Source organism: Balaenoptera borealis, assembly GCF_965194805.1.
Source record: "Balaenoptera borealis genome assembly, chromosome: 6".
In the NCBI taxonomy this organism is placed as follows: Eukaryota; Metazoa; Chordata; class Mammalia; order Artiodactyla; family Balaenopteridae; genus Balaenoptera; species Balaenoptera borealis.
The window spans coordinates 38,485,205-38,504,519 of NC_138863.1; the positions used below are offsets into that span (position 1 = coordinate 38,485,205).

At 38.9% G+C, this 19,315-nt stretch overlaps 1 protein-coding gene across 2 annotated transcripts in view; it reads left to right on the forward strand.

Moving 5' to 3' along the window:
* The first annotated feature begins 409 nt into the window (after positions 1–409).
* The window catches only part of PGAP1 (post-GPI attachment to proteins inositol deacylase 1), an 80,048-nt gene continuing 61,142 nt past the window's right edge, over positions 410–19,315 (forward strand). For both annotated transcript variants that reach the window (XM_082397332.1, XM_082397333.1), the window contains exons 1-3: positions 410–682; positions 6,078–6,231; positions 8,767–8,942. In XM_082397332.1, the coding sequence (XP_082253458.1) occupies positions 536–682; positions 6,078–6,231; positions 8,767–8,942 (477 nt within the window). In that variant the 5' untranslated portion in view covers positions 410–535. The remainder of the gene's footprint in view (positions 683–6,077; positions 6,232–8,766; positions 8,943–19,315) is intronic.

The window sequence follows — 19,315 nt, forward strand, 5'->3', positions numbered from 1 at the left end:
TGACAGCTGATGGTCTCCGGGCTCTGATGTCCCCCCTCCCGGTTGGCTCACCATCATTAATGGCCTCCTCGTCTCCAGGTTAGCGCCCCCGACGCCCACCCCCAGCCCTTCCCTCTCCTCGCTTGCAGGACTCCCGCGCTCCGCCCATCCCTCGCTAGTACCCCCCCGCCCCCCACTTCTTCTTCTTTCCCTCCAGCCAGCCTCTCATTGCCCTTCCCTCCCCTTTCCTCCTTCTCCTCGCGCCCTTCCCTCTCTCCCCTCACCCTCCAACCCAGCCCACTTCAGTTTCTCCCTTCTCGGCCCTCTCATTCGCGCTCCCGCAGCAAACGCCGCCTCCCCCTCTGCAGGCTAGACGCCTGGCTGGAGGCGCGCCGACAGGCTACGCGCAGGCGCACTGCGCGGCGGGCCCGCGGGCTGGCAGGGCATTTACGCAGGCGCGCGGTGCTTGGGCTTAGTTTCCCCGGCGGGCAGCCGGGCGTTCTTCGCCTCCCTGAGTCAGGGTTGGGAGTCCCGCGGGTGCGGCGGCGGCGGCACCATGTTCCTCCACTCCGTCAATCTCTGGAACCTGGCGTTTTATGCCCTCATGGTCTTCATGGCGACCCTGGGGCTGTGGGACGTCTTCTTCGGCTTTGAGGAAAACAAGTGCAGTATGAGCTACATGTTTGAGTATCCGGAGTATCAGGTGAGGTTCCGCCCTCCCTTCGCTGGGCGCTCCGAGGCTCGGGCCCCTCCAGTGTGTGTTTCCCCTGCGTCGGCTCCCCGCGCCTCTCCCGCCCCCTTAGCCCAGCCTTGTCCCAGCTTGCTTCGCCCCGGAAGACTCCGCAGCCCCCCGCGGCCCCTTGCTCCTGCCCTTTGTGTCCTCTCTTCACGGTGGGGTGTTTGATAGATGGTTCCCCGAGCATGCTCCCCGCCCCCCTCCAGGTTGCTCCCCGGTCCCTTCGCGGTCCCAAATCCCAAGCACAGGCTCATCAGAAGGGCCGGGCCCAACGCCCCTCATTCCCAGAGACGCAGCTCCAGTCCCTCTCCCCAAACCCAGACCCCATCCTCCCCGCCTCCCTGCCTTAACAGGTGCCCCGGGCACTCCTTTGCTTCCCACGCGCCGAAATTCTTCCCCTCCCGCCCTGGGGTTTGCGCGTCACCTCTCGCTTTTCTGGAAAGGAACCGAGCTTCTGCAGAGCGTGTACTGGCTACACAGTTCCCAGGGTTGCCTTAGAGACTTCAGGGGTTTACGTCTGAAAGGCTAACCTGATGAGTAAATAAATGGGGAACTAGCGCAGTTCTCTCCTGTGAAGGTTTTGCGGAGCCCTCTTGTTTTGTAGGTCGTGGGTCGGTGCGTGTGCATGCGTCCTGTGTTGATGCGTGTCGCCCCTTACCAGTTGCATACAACATCTATTTCATGGTGTTATTTTTGTTTTCTCACTGTGTTTGCAATTGAAGAGAGACCCGGCCCTTCTTTCTCTTCCTCTCTCCGCCCCCACCTCTTTCGTTCCATTTTGGATATTTTCAGTCACAGTTGCTTTATCAGTTCAGCATAGTAGACGCTAGAATTTCATTCATGACCAGCTGTAAAAAGAGATGGTGACAGATGGCACAACCGTCCAGAGAAATTTCTTCCGAATGATTCTTTTCTTTATAACTGCATCTCCTAATTACGGAATATGTATCGTAATGATAACTCCCTACCTTAGAAGTATATGTACTATAATACATATTGATAAAATGCATTTAAAGCCGTAGCAGATTTATTCTTTGAGGTGAAGGATGCAGATCCTGATTGTTTCCGTGTACAGGTCATTATGGAGGAGCATATTATTTGATTATCCTGCTATTATTTAGATCTTAAAACTACTTAAGGTTTAAATTGCTGAACAGCATCCTTTCCCATGGGCAAAATTCGAATTTAGATTTCATTTGTTTTGAGATCTTTACCTTGGTTTTGCATCAGTGCTTAGGAAGTGGAAGCATTTGATATCAGATGCTACTGAAGGAGCAGATTTTAACATATTACTGTTGTCTCTTAATTTCTAAATGAATATGCTGGTTTATGTTTATCAGAGGCCACATATAGTTAAATATATGGGCTTTTAGTTTAGATTTCTTAAAAAACTGAAAATAGAGCCCTTATAATCTCCTTTCATTTTTCTATGGTTTAATAATTAGGAAACTCCCAATAGATTTAAGTAGGTCATTTTAGTTTTGTACTGCATTGAAGAGTTTGGTTAAAATAAAATCATTTTGGAACAGTACAGTACTAATTCCCATTTATTTTTAGATTACCCACAATTATTGAAACTATTTTAATATTTGCAGTAGTAGAAATCACTTAATGTTGGGAACAAAGCATATGGACCTCACAGATGTATTTCGTGCCTCATAAAATTGACTGGAAAGACACAGAAAATTAGTGTAGCTAATGCAAAAGAGCTATTTGGGTTTTTTGGTGTTGTTAGGTAGTCTTATTTAGTTATTTTTGCTGTTTTGAGGTTTTACACTTCTGTTAATAATATGTTAGCACAGTAATATTACAGTGGGAGGAGTTTTTGATACACATTTTCAGTAAATTTTTATTTTTATGATGTGAAAAGTATTTATTCACTACAGTATTTGTCTTTGACCCTTAGTCCTTTTATTGTGCACGCTAGGTTGCGTTATTTTACAAATACAGTTAAAAGCTGCCTACAGAAATGATTCATTTTGAATATAATGTGAGATTTCTGGATAATTGGGGTCAGCCTATTAAGAACCAATGGTTTGTTAAAAGTGTTCTAAACATATTTTTTATGTTGCTTTAAATTATATTTTATAGTAAGGTCTAATTGTTCACAGGTTGATATTCAGCATATGGGATGTCCTGGTTGTTGGGTTTTCTTCTCTTTCTTGATGCTTTTCTTCTTTTTTACTGCTCGTTTGCATATTCTTTAGTGGAATTTTAGAGGCACTTGAAAGGTTAGTTGAAACATGCTCAATTTTATTCTCCATTTTAAAAATAAAATGTGGGACAGGAATTTGAAACTCTGAAAAAATTGTTTTGAATTTTAAATTGTTCGAGTATCTTTATTAATCCTCTACCTTTAGTTTTCCTAGATTCACTTATTCAGAGTTAATTGAACATCTCACACACCTACCAGGCAAAATACACACTATCCTTTAAAGCTTCTTGCCTTATTATGACAGCAAGGCAGAGCTTGTATTTGGTAGCAAACAGTTCTAGGCAAATTGTAGAATTCAATAAGAAAACATCTGTGTTGTGTTTTTTCATGCAACAGTTTGGCTCTCTTTAGATATGTGACCTGACAATTGCTCTCTGAAAGGAAATGTTGATATTGGGAAATATGACTCATATATTTTGTTATTAAGTGTGATGTTTATTTAGCATATAATTTATTTAATGACTTCTCTGTGTAGATATATTCTAGATCCTGGGTATGGGTGAGAGGGAATTAGAGATGAATCAGACCTTGTGCCTTTAAATTTATGTCTTTAAAATATAATGGGGGAGACAGGAGTGAAATGGATAAGTAAAATATAATGTGTTAAATGTTATAATTTCACTGTAAGAGAGTGTGTACGAGGCTCTTCACAGAAGAGAGCAGCCGTGTTCGTCTTGGGTAGTCAAAGGCTATCGAGAAGAGGTTGTGCACTGGGCAGTGGAGGATATGTGTACAGTTCACAAGGTGCAGAAACAAGAAAACTGCAGGAATAAAGAACAGCATTTGTGAAGGTGGGAAGGCACCAGGATACATGCCATAAGTAGTATTTATAGTATGTTATCATTTATGTAAAAAGGAGAAATAACCTAAAACAAATTTGCCTGTATTTGTATATATGTAAAATATTGGTATTTCTGGAAGCACAAACTGCTAACATTGGTTACCTTCTGGGTAAGGAACTGGATGGCTAATGAACCAGGGGTAGGAGAGCCTTTTCAGTATATACCCTGTTGAATCTTGAATTTTGGAACATATTAAAAAATTTAAAATGTAGCATGGGTAAATTATAAGGAAGTAGGTAAGAATAATTAGAGCCAGGTTTTAAAGGACCTCTCTCTTAAGTGTTTATCATTTGTGTATGCAGTGAGGAAACACATAAGGTGTATGTCTTAAAAGGTTATTTCTTGACAGCAGTATGGACTATGGATTGTTTAATTTTGGGGGGGTGGAGGGTTCTCATTTAAAATAATCAATATAAAATAATTTAAAATATATTGGAGTCCTGTTACTATAAATGTGTTTTTTTAAAACCCCTTGACCCTCTTCTGTATTTTTCATCTTTGTCCTTTTTGTATGCCTACATCTTTTCTGTCCTCAATCTAGTCAGTACCCTTCCTGTCTTTTCCTGCCACTCACTCCCAACTTGAATTCTGTTGGAAATGCAGCTTTGCCATTGCCTACAACTCCCACTTTTTATTTTTGTTCTACCTCTTTTTTCCACCTTTATACTTTTTTCTACTCCACATTATATGCCTTCATATTTTTAAGTGTACATTGTCTCACTATAAAATTGCCTTTATAATAGTAGATTATGAAATATATCAAGTAATATTCTTTCGCTTGTTTTTCTGTCTCCAGAGAATTAAATATTTCTTTTTCTATATATTTGATAGTTCCTGTTCTTCTGAGTTAATTTTCAAGTAGTTCAAAACTTTTTTAGTTACTATCCTAAAGAATAGTGATCTAATACGCATGTACTGCTGTATCAAATGGTGTACTAAATTGAGAGGAGTTAAGATAACTGTTCCCTTTTTCTCTCATATTTTCTTTTTGCTTAATTTGTACCTAAAGAAACAAAATATTACATCATTTTTATTTTTGATTATTTACTATGCATAATTAATATTGGGACTAATTTGAGTTGAAGTACATGTACACATATAAAGCAAATAGTGGGGTTGGTATTTTGAATATTTGAGGAGATAAAGTTGCTAGTATCTTAAACAATAAGGTCATAGTCTCTAAAGATGTTTTCATGGTGTTATTGGCACAGATTGTTTATGGTACTATCCTCAAAGGAATATTCAGGAATTTGCACGAATGATCAGAATTATGCTTTCTAGAACAGGGATTTTTTTCAGTAGTCATTATCCATTTACAATTTTCAAAATTCATTCAGTAGTTAAAATTTTTACCAAGCACATGTACATTACTATTAGATCATTAAATCTATTCACGTCTACTTAAATAAAATCTACTGTTCAGTGTAACTGGTTTCATTTTTAACGGTCTCCATCCCTTAGGGGGAAGAAAGGAGCAGAAGAAGAGCTTATACTTTACCCCCACTTTTATAGATGCCTACCTTTTGGGGATGACATTAAGACTTCATTTGTATTTTGCTGAAAGAAATGTTATGTGAATTACTGGCTCATTTGGTATACAGTAATATGAATTGCAGAGTAGTTTTAGTCTTGCTGATAAACCATGCACCAAGTCCATGAAAACTGAAACAGATGCTAATTCACTGGAATGTTCATGGTGAGAAGAGTGTACATGTCTCAACCAAGACATGGCTGTAAGGTTCAGATTAATTTGTTAAGCACATTGTAGGTCAAGCATATTAAGTTGAGAGGTCAGAAAGCTGCATTATAAAACAAACTTACTTTCCTTTGAATGATGTAACAGCTTGGAGTATATAGTTAGGCCTGAGTGAAAGGAGAGAGACATTACAAAGCAGTTTAAAATAGCAAAAAAGAATTCATTTGATAATGGAACGTTTTTATCATTTCTAAGTATAATTGATAACTGATACTAAATTAAATGCATTTTCAATTATGTTAACATGGAACTTGCTGACATAAACCAGTGTTTTTCTCTTGCCAGTAGCTATTCTGAGTAATTTGTATTTATTAGAATTTCAAGTAGTCCCATTTTATGCTTTCTTGAAGACTACATGGTTTAAAGCTCACATAATTCAAGACTGAGTCTTCATATGTGTAAACTAAAAGTAGAACTTGTGCATTAAGTGTAGTTTTATCATCAGTAATATTTTTATATTGTACTATTTCAAATTCAGAATTGGGTATGGTGAGACTGAATTGTATTAGTAAAACTGATTAAAGTGAAGTTGCTTTTTTTTTCCTATAGAAAATAGAACTTCCAAAGAAACTGGCAAAACGCTATCCTGCATATGAATTATATCTTTATGGAGAAGGATCCTATGCTGAAGAACACAAAGCTCTCCCTTTAACAGGTATTCCTGTTCTCTTTCTTCCCGGTAATGCTGGAAGTTATAAGCAAGGTAAGTCTCAAAAGTAAATTTTGAAAGCTGTGAAATTCAATTGAAGAATTTATTAGACATGTACTCTGTGTTAGGTATTACACTAGGCATACTGGGAGACACAAATATATGACATTTTGTCTGAGAGAAGTACATGTGAGAAGTACACAAAAAAGAATAGCTGCAAGCCACTTTGCAAAGAGTAAGTAAGAGAAGATAAGATGGAGTGGAATGATAAATAGATGATATAGGAATTCAGGAATCAGCAGAAGAAAGAGGTTTATGTTAGAAGTGGAGGGTACAGAAAACAGAACCTAAAGCATTGATTAGAGAAGTAAATCAGTGGTTTATGTTATTGCTGAACAAGAGAGGAGACTGGTTTCTTTGTGTTGGAGCTATTTAAATTAGATCTAGAAATACTGAGGGAAACACAGAAAGGTGGGGGTAGAGAAGTTATGTGTACAGATTCCAAATTGAAATATAGCAGTTATTTTTGGCCTAACAGTCAAGCAATCTAGAAGTAATTTCAGCTAAAACCTGCTCTTTTTTTGTTGTTATTAAATGGTGTATTCTTTTGTATAATGAGAATAGAATTATTTCAACATTTAGTATAATTACTTACATGTTTAGCTATTTAGCTAGCAAATATTTACGGGGTACCTACCATGAGCCAGGCAGTATTCTAGATATTCTAGATATCAGTACGCCAGTAATATTAAAAGTTAGAAAGAAAAATAAACCAGAGTAAGGGATAAAGGATAAACAGGGTCAGGAGGTGGCTAGTTTAGATGAAGTGGCCAGGGAAGGCCAGTATGAGGAGATGACATTTTGAGCAGAGGCTTGAATGTAGCAAGGGACTGAGGTATGTGACTATTTGGGGAAGACCCGGAGGCAGGAACGTGCTTGGTGCGTTCAAGACCACTGAGACTAGAGAAAGTGAAAAGAGATGAGGATGGAAAAGTAGCCACAGGCTATGTCATAAAAGGTGTGGAAGAGACTTAGAATTTTGATCTAAGTGTGATGGGAAACTATTGGAGGGTTTGGGTAGGAAATGATATACTCTGATTTTTTAATTTAATCATTGTGTTTGAAATATAACACATATACAGAGAAATGCATAGAATATGGCTATTAGGTTAAAAATGATTATAAAGTGAGTACCCATGGAACCAAAACCCAAGTCAAGAAGTAGAAGGTTGCCAGCACCCTGGAAGCCTCCTGTGTGCCCCTTCCTGATTAAAGCTCCCTCCCTTCCTAACTTTAAGGTAGTCATTTTCTTGACTTTCTTTATAGTTTTAGCATCTAAGTATGCATCTCTAATACAGTCTACTTGTTTGGGGCTATTTTTAAACGTCACACTATAAATATAATCACTTAGTACGCATTGTTCTGTGTCTGGCTTCTTCCACTTAACATCGGGTTTTTGTTTTTTTATCTAGTAAAAATAACTTTTACTGTTTTTTTATCATCTTAGATTTTTTTTTAAATTGAAGTATAGTTGATTTACAACGTTGTGTTAGTTTCAGTTGTACAGCAAAGTGATTCAGTTCTATATATATATATATATATATATATATATATATATATATATACACACACACATATATATATGTATATGCACGCACATGTATATTAGTGCTTTCTAGGAATTAGGAGAAGAGGAATGAGGAGTAACTGCTCATGAGTACAGGGTTTTCTTTCTGGGGTGATTAAAAAATGTCTAAAGTTAGATTGCAGAAATGATTGACTATACAAAATATCATTGAATTGTACACTTTACACAATGAGTTGTATAGTACGTGAGTTATATATGTTAAAAAAAAAAGGAGTGACAAACAGCTATTTTGTTTGCTAAACCCAAAACCTAGAGAATACAAATGCAGGAAATGGGAATTGCATTTGAAATTAAGAGACCAGCAACTGAAAAAAAAAGTTGTATATATATGTAGACTACTTTATCAAAACCTAAAACAGTGGAAGCAGAGAGACCATTTAGGAAACTGTTAGAGTAGTTCAGGCAAGAGATGATGGTGCTTGGATTAGGAAGGTGGTGGTGGAAATGGTGAGAAGCCTTGATTGGGGATATATTTAGAAGGCAGAGCATGACAAGATTTACTAATGATTGGATGTCATGTGTAAGAAAAAGAGACAAATTATGCATGAGTATTTACCCCACTGTGATGAGGTGTAATGAGCAGACGTTTCTTGTAGGAATTTTCTCATTCTTAAAATCCTGAAGTGTGACAAAATTCCTATTTCTTATTCTTCAAGGAATCCTTCCTTCCCTTTGAGCTATTGTTGCCCCTACTGCAGGGGAAGCAGGTAGAGAATGAATGAACCATTCACGTTATACTTAACTTAAAAAAAGTTACAGGATAAGACACACAATTGCTAAGTTGATTTGTTTTTCTAAATTGCTGTTGTTAAGGATGTCACCCTGAAATAGGTTGTATTCAGAATGTGGGATAAAGTTATTTGTTAAGAGACTTTGAAGTAAGAATAGATGAAACTTTAAAAATTTTTGTTTAATGTGCACTTCACCTTTTTCCTCTGCAGTTCGTTCTATTGGCTCTATTGCACTTAGAAAAGCTGAAGACATTGACTTCAAGTACCACTTTGATTTCTTTAGTGTGAATTTCAATGAAGAACTGGTGGCGCTATATGGTGGAAGTCTTCAGAAGCAGACCAAGTTTGTGCATGAATGCATTAAAACAATTCTCAAGCTCTATAAGGTACGAGATAATCATACAAATCAATAGTGATCAACCTATTGGTTTTTTTTTTTTTTTTTTTGGTTAAAGGGACTCAGCATATTTTAAATTATTTATTTGTTTGTATGGAAGTCGAAGCAAAGGTGGCACAAAGGTTTTTTTGTGTGGGACTCTGTCGTTTTGAACTCAGTGGTGGGTTTTGAAGTTCCAATTCAATTTACAAGAAATCTTTCTTGTGAATTTTGGAAAAAAATTTTTTTTACTTTATGTATAAATTAGGAGTGCAGTGCGTTTCCTAAAGCCATTAGTACAGATTTCTGCTTCTAGTTTTGGCTAAATAACTGCTACTAGAGTAGACTACTTCCATATGTAAACAACTATAAAACTAGCCAAGGTATCTGAAGCACATGTTTTCAGGTGTTGGACAACCAAGTGGTAAAGGACTGTGATCACTGAAAGAGGGGAAACAGGTGAGGTGAGCTCTGTGAGTGCCCGGCTTTCTGCCTGGAAGCATTTTCCAGACCATGGGGTAAATTTTTAGAGGTCAAGCACAGGAAATTGATATCACTAAGCTGAAGAAGGCAGAGATTGGAATTTGGGACTGCTGAAATGGCTAGATCTGTGGTCAGGTAGGAGAAAGAAGAGAACTAGGCAGAGACGGGAGCTCTAGAAATTTGAATCTTTCAGTCTTTGAGTGCTATGCTACATATGCACAAAGCAAGAGGCTACAAGGCAATAGCATACCAAGGAGGAAGTGGTGGGGTGTGTCTACTTCAGGTGCAAGGAATAAGGGGGAATATGTGTCCCTAGAGAAATTTAAAAGAGCAGTACAACAGACTCAAATTCATCTGTGCAAGCAATTCTAAACAGCGTCAGGGATAATTCTACTACCTACTAGGATAAGTCATTTCCTCCCCTTGGTATACCACTGTGCAAGTCCTGGCAAAAACAGCTCATGTGGAATGGTGCGTTGAATTGAGATTTGAGAGGCCACATGGTGCACAGGAGTTCTGACCAGCTAGTTAGAAAGACTTAACCTGAACATTGGGCATTCATTTGAGACCCAAGAAAGGACACGATTTAGGAAAAGAGCTACTCTAGCCCTAAAGTAAGAGCTACTCTAGGATCCACCTTAACAATGCTTCCATGTAAGCCTCAAAAACATCAAAGTTAAGGATTTAGAATAAAAGATGCAAACAACAAGGGAACAGATGAGGGAGCACAGTAGAGACATGGAAACTATTAAAAAAAAAAGGACAGGGACTTCCCTGGTGGCGCAGTGGTTCGGAGTCTGCCTGCCAGTGCAGGGGACACGGGTTCAAGCCCTGGTCAGGGAAGATCCCACATGCCACGGAGCAACTAAACCCGTGTGCCACTACTACTGAAGCCCGCGCCCCTAGAGCCCATGCTCCGCAATGAGAAGCCCACACACCACAACAAAGAGTAGCCCTGCTTGCCACAACTAGAAAAAGCCTGCGTGCAGCAACGAAGACCCAACGTGGCCATAAATAAATAAATAAATAATGAACAAAAAGGAAAAATTGAGAACTGAAACAATAAAACAGAAATGAAAAATTCAGTACATAGGCTTTAAGCAGGTTGAACACTGCAGAACAAGAGATCATTGAATTTGAAGACAGGACAGTTAAAAACTATCCAAAATATGAAGCACAGAGGATAAAAGGATGGAAAGGACAAAGCCTCAGGAACCTGTGGGACAATACTAAGTAGGCTAACACATACATAACTGGAACCCCAGAAGAAGAAGAGAGAGAAATATAAGAGGAAAAAATATTCAAGGAACTAAAGGCCCCAAATTTACAATTCTGATTAAAATTTTCAACTGACAGATCAAAAAGGTCAATGAATGTCAAGCAGGATAAACACAGAATCACACCCAAGTTTATCCTAGTCAAATTGTTCAAAACCAAAGTAAAGAGAAAAATCTTAAAAGCAGCCAGAGAAAAAAAGACTCTTTACCTACAGGTAAAACAATAAAAATTATTGCTGGTCTCCATCAGAAATAATGAAAGCCCAAAACAATAGGACAGCATCTTAAAGGTTTTTGGAGGATGATGGGGTGGGAGGGGACTCTCAACTTAAAATTGCCTATCTAGCAAAAATGAGGGCAAAATAGAGACATTGTCAGAGTAACAAAAACTGGCAGTTTTGTGATTAGTAGAAGGAAAGAGGGAAATAAAAAATTCCTGTTAGGTGAATGGCACAGTAATAATTGCTACAGACAAGATTCATCATGGGTGCTAAAATCAGTAGGTGAAAGTTTGAGGAGGAAAAGGATATTCACATGGTTTCACAGTATCTTTTCTAAAATATTTATTAACTACAAAGGGAAAGAACTTCGCAATAAGAAACCTGGTAGACATCATCTTAACCAAGATTAACATTACCAATAATAAGACATATTGATATCATGAATCTCCTGACACCATAGTTTCTGTGCATTATTGTCAAAAATGCATAACCTCATTCTAATCATGGGAAAACTTCAAACAAACTGAAATCGAGAGACATGCTATAAAATAACTAACCAGTACTCTTCAAAAGCATCAAGGTCATAAAAAATGAGGAAAGACTGAAGAACTGTCACAGATTAGAGGAGACTAAGGAGAAATAACAATAAATGCAAGGTGGGATGCTGGATGGAACCCTGAAATAGAAAAAGTACATTAGTGGGAAAACTGGTGAAACTTGGGTTAGGTCTGCAGTCAATTCTGTTGCTGCACCAATGTTAATTTCTTGATTTTGATAATTGTATGGTTATATTAAATGTTAACATTGGGGGAAACTGGGTGAGAGGTATATGGGAACTCTCTGTGCTATTTTTCCAACTTCTCTCTAATTGGTTCAAAATTAAAAGGTTAAAAAGTTTATTTTCAGTAATGAATTCCTTACGAGGTTTATAATTTATTTAGAAGGAAAATATATACTAATGGTGAAGAGGATGGGAAGAGGAGTAAATAGAATTATTCCACTGCAGTAAGAAGTATAATATTAATTCATGGTAGATAAGTTAAGGCTGTATATTGTAATTTCTAGAGTAACAACAACAAAAAAGCAGATGTAGCTAAAGAGCAAATGGAGGAGAAATACAGGTATACCTCAGAGATATTGCGGGTTCGGTTCCAGACTGCTGCAATAAAGCAGATAAGACCTAAATATAAGGCCAGACACTGTAAAACTCTTAGAGGAAAACATAGGAAGAACACTCTCTGACATAAATCACAGCAAGATACTTTTTGACCCACCTTCTAGAGAAATGGAAATAAAAAAAATAAACAAATGGGACTTAATGAAACTTAAAAGCTTTTGCGCAGCAAAGGAAATCATAAACAAGACAAAAAGACAACCCTCAGAATGGGAGAAGATATTTGTAAATGAAGCAACTGACAAAGGATTAATCTCCAAAATATACAAGCAGCTCATGCAGCTCAATATCAAACAAACAAACATCCCAATCCAAAAATGGGCAGAAGATCTAAATACACATTTCTCCAAAGAAGATATACAGATTGCCAACAAACACATGAAAGGATCTCAGCATCACTAATCATTAGAGAAATGCAAATCAAAACTACAGTGAGGTATCATCTCACACTGGTCTGAATGGCCATCATCAAAAAATCTACAAACAATAAATGCTGGAGAGGGTGTGGAGAAAAGGGAACCCTCTTGCACTGTTGGTGGGAATGTAAATTGATACAGCCACTATGGAGAACAGTGTGGAGGTTCCTTAAAAAACTAAGAATAGAACTACCATACAACCCAGCAATCCCACTACTGGGCATATACCCTGAGAAAACCATAATTCGAAAAGAGTCATGTACCACAATGTTCATTGCAGCACTATTTACAATAGCCAGGACATGGAAGCAACCTAGGTGTCCATCGACAGATGAATGGATAAAGAAGATGTGGCACATATATACAGTGAAATATTACTCAGCCATAAAAAGAAACGAAATTGAGTTATTTGTAGTGAGGTGGATGGACCTAGAGTCTGTCCTACAGAGTGAAGTAAGTCAGAAAGAGAAAAATACTATATGCTAACACATATATATGGAATCTAAAAAGAAAAACGTTCTGAAGAACCTTGGAGCAGGACAGAAATAAGGATGCAGACGTAGAGAATGGACTTGAGGACACAGGGAGGGGGAAGGATAAGCTGGGACGAAGTGAGAGAGTAGCATTGACATATATACACTACCAAGTGTAAAACAGATAGCTAGTGGGAAGCAGCTACATAGCACAGGGAGATCAGCTCAGTGCTTTGTGACCACCTAGAGGGATGGGATAAGGAGGGTGGGAGGGAGACACAAGAGGGAGGGGATATGGGGATATATGTAAACATATAGCTGATTCACTTTGTTATACAGCAGAAACTAACACACCATTGTAAACCAATTATACTCTAATAAAGATGTTAAAAAAAAAAGCAGATATCACAATAAAGCAAGTCTCATGAATTTTTTGGTTTCCCAATGCATATAAAACTTACGTTTACACTATACCATAGGCTGTTAAGTGTGCAATAGCATTATGTCTAAAAAAATGTATGTACCTCAATTTTAAAGTATTGCTAAAAAATGCTGACCATCATTTGAGCCTTCATCAAGTTGTAGTAGTAACATCAGAGATCACGGATCACACAGCTCACCATAACAAATACAGTAATAATGGAAAAGTTTGAAATATTGTGAGAATTACCAAAAATGTGACACAGAGACAAAGTGAGCAAATACTGTTAGAAAATGGCACCAATAGATTGCTCAGTGCAGAGTTGCCACAAACCTTTGATTTGTAAAAAATGCGGTATCAGTGAAGTACAGTAAAGTGAAGCACAATAAAATGAGGTATGCCTGTATTCAATCTGAAAGGAGGAAAGAACAGAAAGACAGATGAGACAAACAGAAAACAAATGGCAAAGTGATAGAGTTCAATGCAACTATATCAATAATTACATTAATTGTAGATGGATTAAACACTCCAATTAAAAGAAAGATCTTGTCAGACTGGATAAAAAAGCAAGACCCACCCAACTATATGCTAATCTGGATACTAGAAAGCAAAAGCCACTTTAAATGTCAAGATCCTGATAGATTAAAAGTAAAAGAATGGAAAAACTATACATACAAACAGATCGTATGAAAGCTGGCATGGCTATCTTAGTGTAGATTCTAGGACAAATGATATTACAGGGATAAAGAGGGACATTTCATGATAATGAGTCATCTCATCAACAAGGCAAAAGAATCTGAAGTGAGCATGCACCTAATAACAGAGCTTCCAAATTCATGAAGCAGAATCTAACGAACTAAACGGAAAAATAGGTACAACCACATTTAGAGTTGACAATTTCAACAATCCTCTCTCAGTAATTGAGGAAATAACTAGAAAATCAGTAAAGTATAGAAGATTTGAACACTGTTAACCAACTTAACCTGTTGACATTTATAGAACACACCCAACAACTGTACAAACTGTGTTCTCTTTAAATGCATGTGGAACATTTACTAAGGTATGCCATATGCTAAGCCGTAAAACAAGTCTCAATTTCAGAGGATTGAAATCATACAGGGTTTATTTTCTGAATATAGCAGAATTAAATTAGAAATCAACAAGAAAAAGATATCTGAAAAATCCTCAAATATTTGGGAATGACTTCTAGATTACCCAGAGGTCAAACGGAAAATCACAGGTAAAATTTGAAAGTGTTTTGAATTGAATTAAAATGAAAACACATCATCAGAATATGTAAGATTAAAGTAGTAGTTAGAAGAAATATAGTTTTAAATGCTTCTATTAGGGACTTCCCTAGTGGCGTGGTCGTTAAGAATCCGCATGCCAATGCAGGGGACATGGGTTCGATCCCTGGTCCGGGAAGATCCCACATGCTGTGGAGCAACTAAGCCTGTGCACCACAACTACTGAGCCTGCGCTCTAGAGCCCACGAGCCACAACTCCTGAGCCCACATGCCTAGAGCCTGTGCTCCGCAGCAAGAGAAGCCACCGCAATGAGAAGCCCGCACACCGTAACGAAGAGTAACCCCCACTTGCCACAACTAGAGAAAGCCTGCGCACAGCAGTGAAGACCCAACACAGCCAAAAACAAATAACCAAATAAATAAAATTATAAAACTAAATAAATAGAGAAGCTTCGGAGCCACGGAGGAGAGCACAGCAACAGGGGTGTGGAGGGCAAAGCGGAGAGATTCCCGCACAGAGGATCGGTGCCAACCAGCACTCACCAGCCTGAGAGGCTTGTCTGCTCACCCGCCGGGACGGGGGGTGAGCTGGAGCTGAGGCTCGGGCTTTGGTTGGATCGCAGGGAGAGGACTGGGGTTGGCGGTGTGAACACAGCCTGAAGGGGTTAGTGCACCACAGCTAGCCGGGAGGGAGTCCAGGAAAGGCTGGAGCTGCCGAAGAGGCAAGACACTTTCTTGCCTCTTTGTTTCCTGGTACACAAGGAGAGGGGACTAAGAGCGCTGCTTAAAGGAGCTCCAGAGACGGGCGTGAGCCGCAGCTATCAGTGTGGACCCCAGAGATGGGCATGAGATGCTAAGGCTGCTGCTGCCGCCACCAAGAAGCCTGTCTCTAAGCACAGGTCACTATCGACACCTCCCCTCCTGGGAGCCTGTGCAGCCCACCACTGCCAGGGTCCCGTGATCCAGGGACAACTTCCCCAGGAGAACACACAGCACACCTCAGGCTGGTGCAACGTTATGCAGGTCTCTGCCGCCGCAGGCTCGCCCCGCAAACGTACCCCTCCCTCCCTCTGGCCTGAGTGAGCCAGAGCCCCCGAAGCAGCTGCTCCTTTAACCCCGTCCTGTCTGAGCGAAGAACAGACGCCCTCAGATGACCTACACTCAGAGGCGGGTCCAAATCCAAAGCTGAACACTGGGAGCTGTGTGAACAAAGAAGAGAAAGGGAAATTTCTCCCAGTAGCCTCAGAAGCAGCGGATTAAAACTCCACAATCAACTTGATGTACCCTGCATCTGTGGAATACCTGAATAAACAACGAATCATCCCAAATTGAGGAGGTGGACTTTGGGAGCAACATATATTATTTTTTCCCCTTTTCCTCTTTTTGTGAGTGTGTATGTGTATGCTTCTGTGTGAGATTTTGTCTGTATAGCTTTGCTTTCACCATTTGTCCTAGGGTTCTGTCCGTCCGTTTTCTTTTTTTTTTTTTTTAACTTTAAAAAAGTTTTTTTCATAATAATTATTTTTTATTTTTTATTTTAATAACTTTATTTTATTCTATCTTATTTTATTTTATTTTATTTTATCCTCTTTCTTTCTATTTTTTCACCCTTTTATTCTGAGCCGTGCGGATGAAAGGCTCTTGGTGCTCCAGCCAGGCATCAGGGCTGTGCCTCTGAGGTGGGAGAGCCAACTTCAGGACACTGGTCCACAAGAGACCTCCCAGCTCCACGTAATACCAAACGGCGAAAATCTCCCAGAGATCTCCATGTCAACACCAAGACCCAGCTTCACTCAACAACCAGCAAGCTACAGTGCTGGACACCCTATGCCAAACAACTAGCAAGACAGGAACACAGCCCCATCCATTAGCAGACAGGCTGCCTAAAATCATAATAACGTCACAGACACCCCAAAACACACCACCAGACATGGACGTGCCCACCAGAAAGACAAGATCCAGCCTCATCCACCAGAACACAGGCACTAGTTCCCTCCACCAGGAAGCCTACACAACCCATTGAACCAACCTTAGCCACTGGGGACTGACACCAAAAACAACGGGAACTACGAACCTGCAGCCTGTGAAAAGGAGACCCCAAACACAGTAAGATAAACAAAATGAGAAGACAGAAAAACACACAGCAGATGAAGGAGCAAGGTAAAAACACACCAGACCTAACAAATGAAGAGGAAATAGGCAGTCTACCTGAAAAAGAGTTCAGAATAATGGTAGTAAAGATGATCTAAAATCTTGGAAATAAAATAGACAAAATGCAAGAAACATTTAACAAGGACCTAGAAGAACTAAAGAGGAAATAAGCAACGATGAACAACACAATAAATGAAATTAAAAATACTCTAGAAGGGATCAATAGCAGAATAACTGAGGCAGAAGAACAGATAAGTGACCTGGAAGATAAAATAGTGGAAATAACTACTGTAGAGCAGAATAAAAAAAAAGAATGAAAAGAACTGAGGACGGTCTCAGAGACCTCTGGGACAACATTAAACGCACCAACATTCGAATTATAGGGGTCCCAGAAGAAGAAGAGAAAAAGAAAGGAACTGAGAAAATATTTGAAGAGATTATAGTTGAAAACTTCCCTAATATGGGAAAGGAAATAGTTAATCAAGTCCTGGAAGCACAGAGAGTCCCATACAGGATAAATCCAAGGAGAAACACACCAAGACACATATTAATCAAACTATCAAAAATTAAATATAAAGAAAACATATTAAAAGCAGCAAGGGAAAAACAAGAAATAACACACAAGGGAATCCCCATAAGGTTAACAGCTGATCTTTCAGCAGAAACTCTGCAAGCCAGAAGGGAGTGGCAGGACATATTTAAAGTGATGAAGGAGAAAAACCTACAACCAAGATTACTCTACCCAGCAAGGATCTCATTCAGATTTGATGGAGAAATTAAAACCTTTACAGACAAGCAAATGCTGAGAGAGTTCAGCACCACCAAACCAGCTTTACAACAAATGCTAAAGGAACCTCTCTAGGCAAGAAACACAAGAGAAGGAAAACACCTACAATAACAAACCCAAAACATTTAAGAAAATGGGAATAGGAACATAAATATTGATAATTACCTTAAATGTAAATGGATTAAATGCTCCCACCAAAAGACACAGATTGGCTGAATGGATACAAAAACAAGACCCATATATATGCGGTCTTCAAGAGACCCACTTCAGACCTAGAGACACATACAGACTGAAAGTGAGGGGATGGAAAAAGATGTTCCACGCAAATGGAAATCAGAAGAAAGCTGGAGTAGCAATTCTCATATCAGACAAAATAGACTTTAAAATCAAGACTATTACAAGAGACAAAGAAGGACACTATATAATGATCAAGGGATCGATCCAAGAGGAAGGTATAACAATTGTAAATATGCACTCAACATAGGAGCACCTCAATACATAAGGCAAATACTAACAGCCATAAAAGAGGAAATCGACAGTAACACAATCATAGTAGGGGACTTTAACACCCCAATTTCACCAATGGACAGATCATCCAAAATGAAAATAAATAGGGAAACACAAGCTTTACATGATACATTAAACAAGATGAACTTAATTGATATTTATAGGACATTCCACCCCAAAACAACAGAATACACGTTTTTCTCAAGTGTTCATGTAACATTCTCCAGGATAGATCATATCTTGGGTCACAAATCAAGCCTTGGTAAATTTAAGAAAATTGAAATCATATCAAGTATCTTTTCCGACCACAACGCTATGAGACTAGATATCAATTACAGGAAAAGATCTGTGAAAAATAGAAACACATGGAGGCTAAACAATACACTACTTAATAACGAAGTGATCACTGAAGAAATCAAAGGGGAAATCAAAAAAATACCTAGAAACAAATGACAATGGAGACACAATGACCTAAAACCTATGGGATGCAGCAAAAGCAGTTCTAAGAGGGAAGTTTATAGCAATACAATTCTACCTTAAGAAACAGGAAACATCTCAAATAAACAACCTAACCTTGTACCTAAAGCAATTAGAGAAAGAACAAAAAAACCCCAAAGTTAGCAGAAGGAAAGAAATCAGACAGATCAGATCAGAAATAAATGAAAAAGAAATGAAGGAAACGATAGCAAAGATCAATAAAACTAAAAGCTGGTTCTTTGAGAAGATAAACAAAATTGATAAACCATTAGCCAGACTCATCAAGAAAAAAAAGGGAGAAGACTCAAATCAACAGAATTGGAAATGAAAAAGGAGAAGTAACAACTGACACTGCAGAAATACAAAGGATCATGAGAGATTACTACAAGCAACTCTATGCCAATAAAATGGACAACCTGGAAGAAATGGACAAATTCTTAGAAATGCACAACCTGCCGAGACTGAACCAGGAAGAAATAGAAAATATGAACAGACCAATCAGAAGCACTAAAATTGAAACTGTGATTAAAAATCATCCAACAAACGAAAACCCAGGATCAGATGGCTTCACAGGCGAATTCTATCAAACATTTAGAGAAGAGCTAACACCTATCCTTCTCAAACTCTTGCAAAATATAGCAGAGGGAGGAACACTCTCAAACTCATTCTACGAGGCCACCATCACTCTGATACCAAAACAAGACAAAGATGTCACAAAGAAAGAAAACTACAGGCCAATATCACTGATG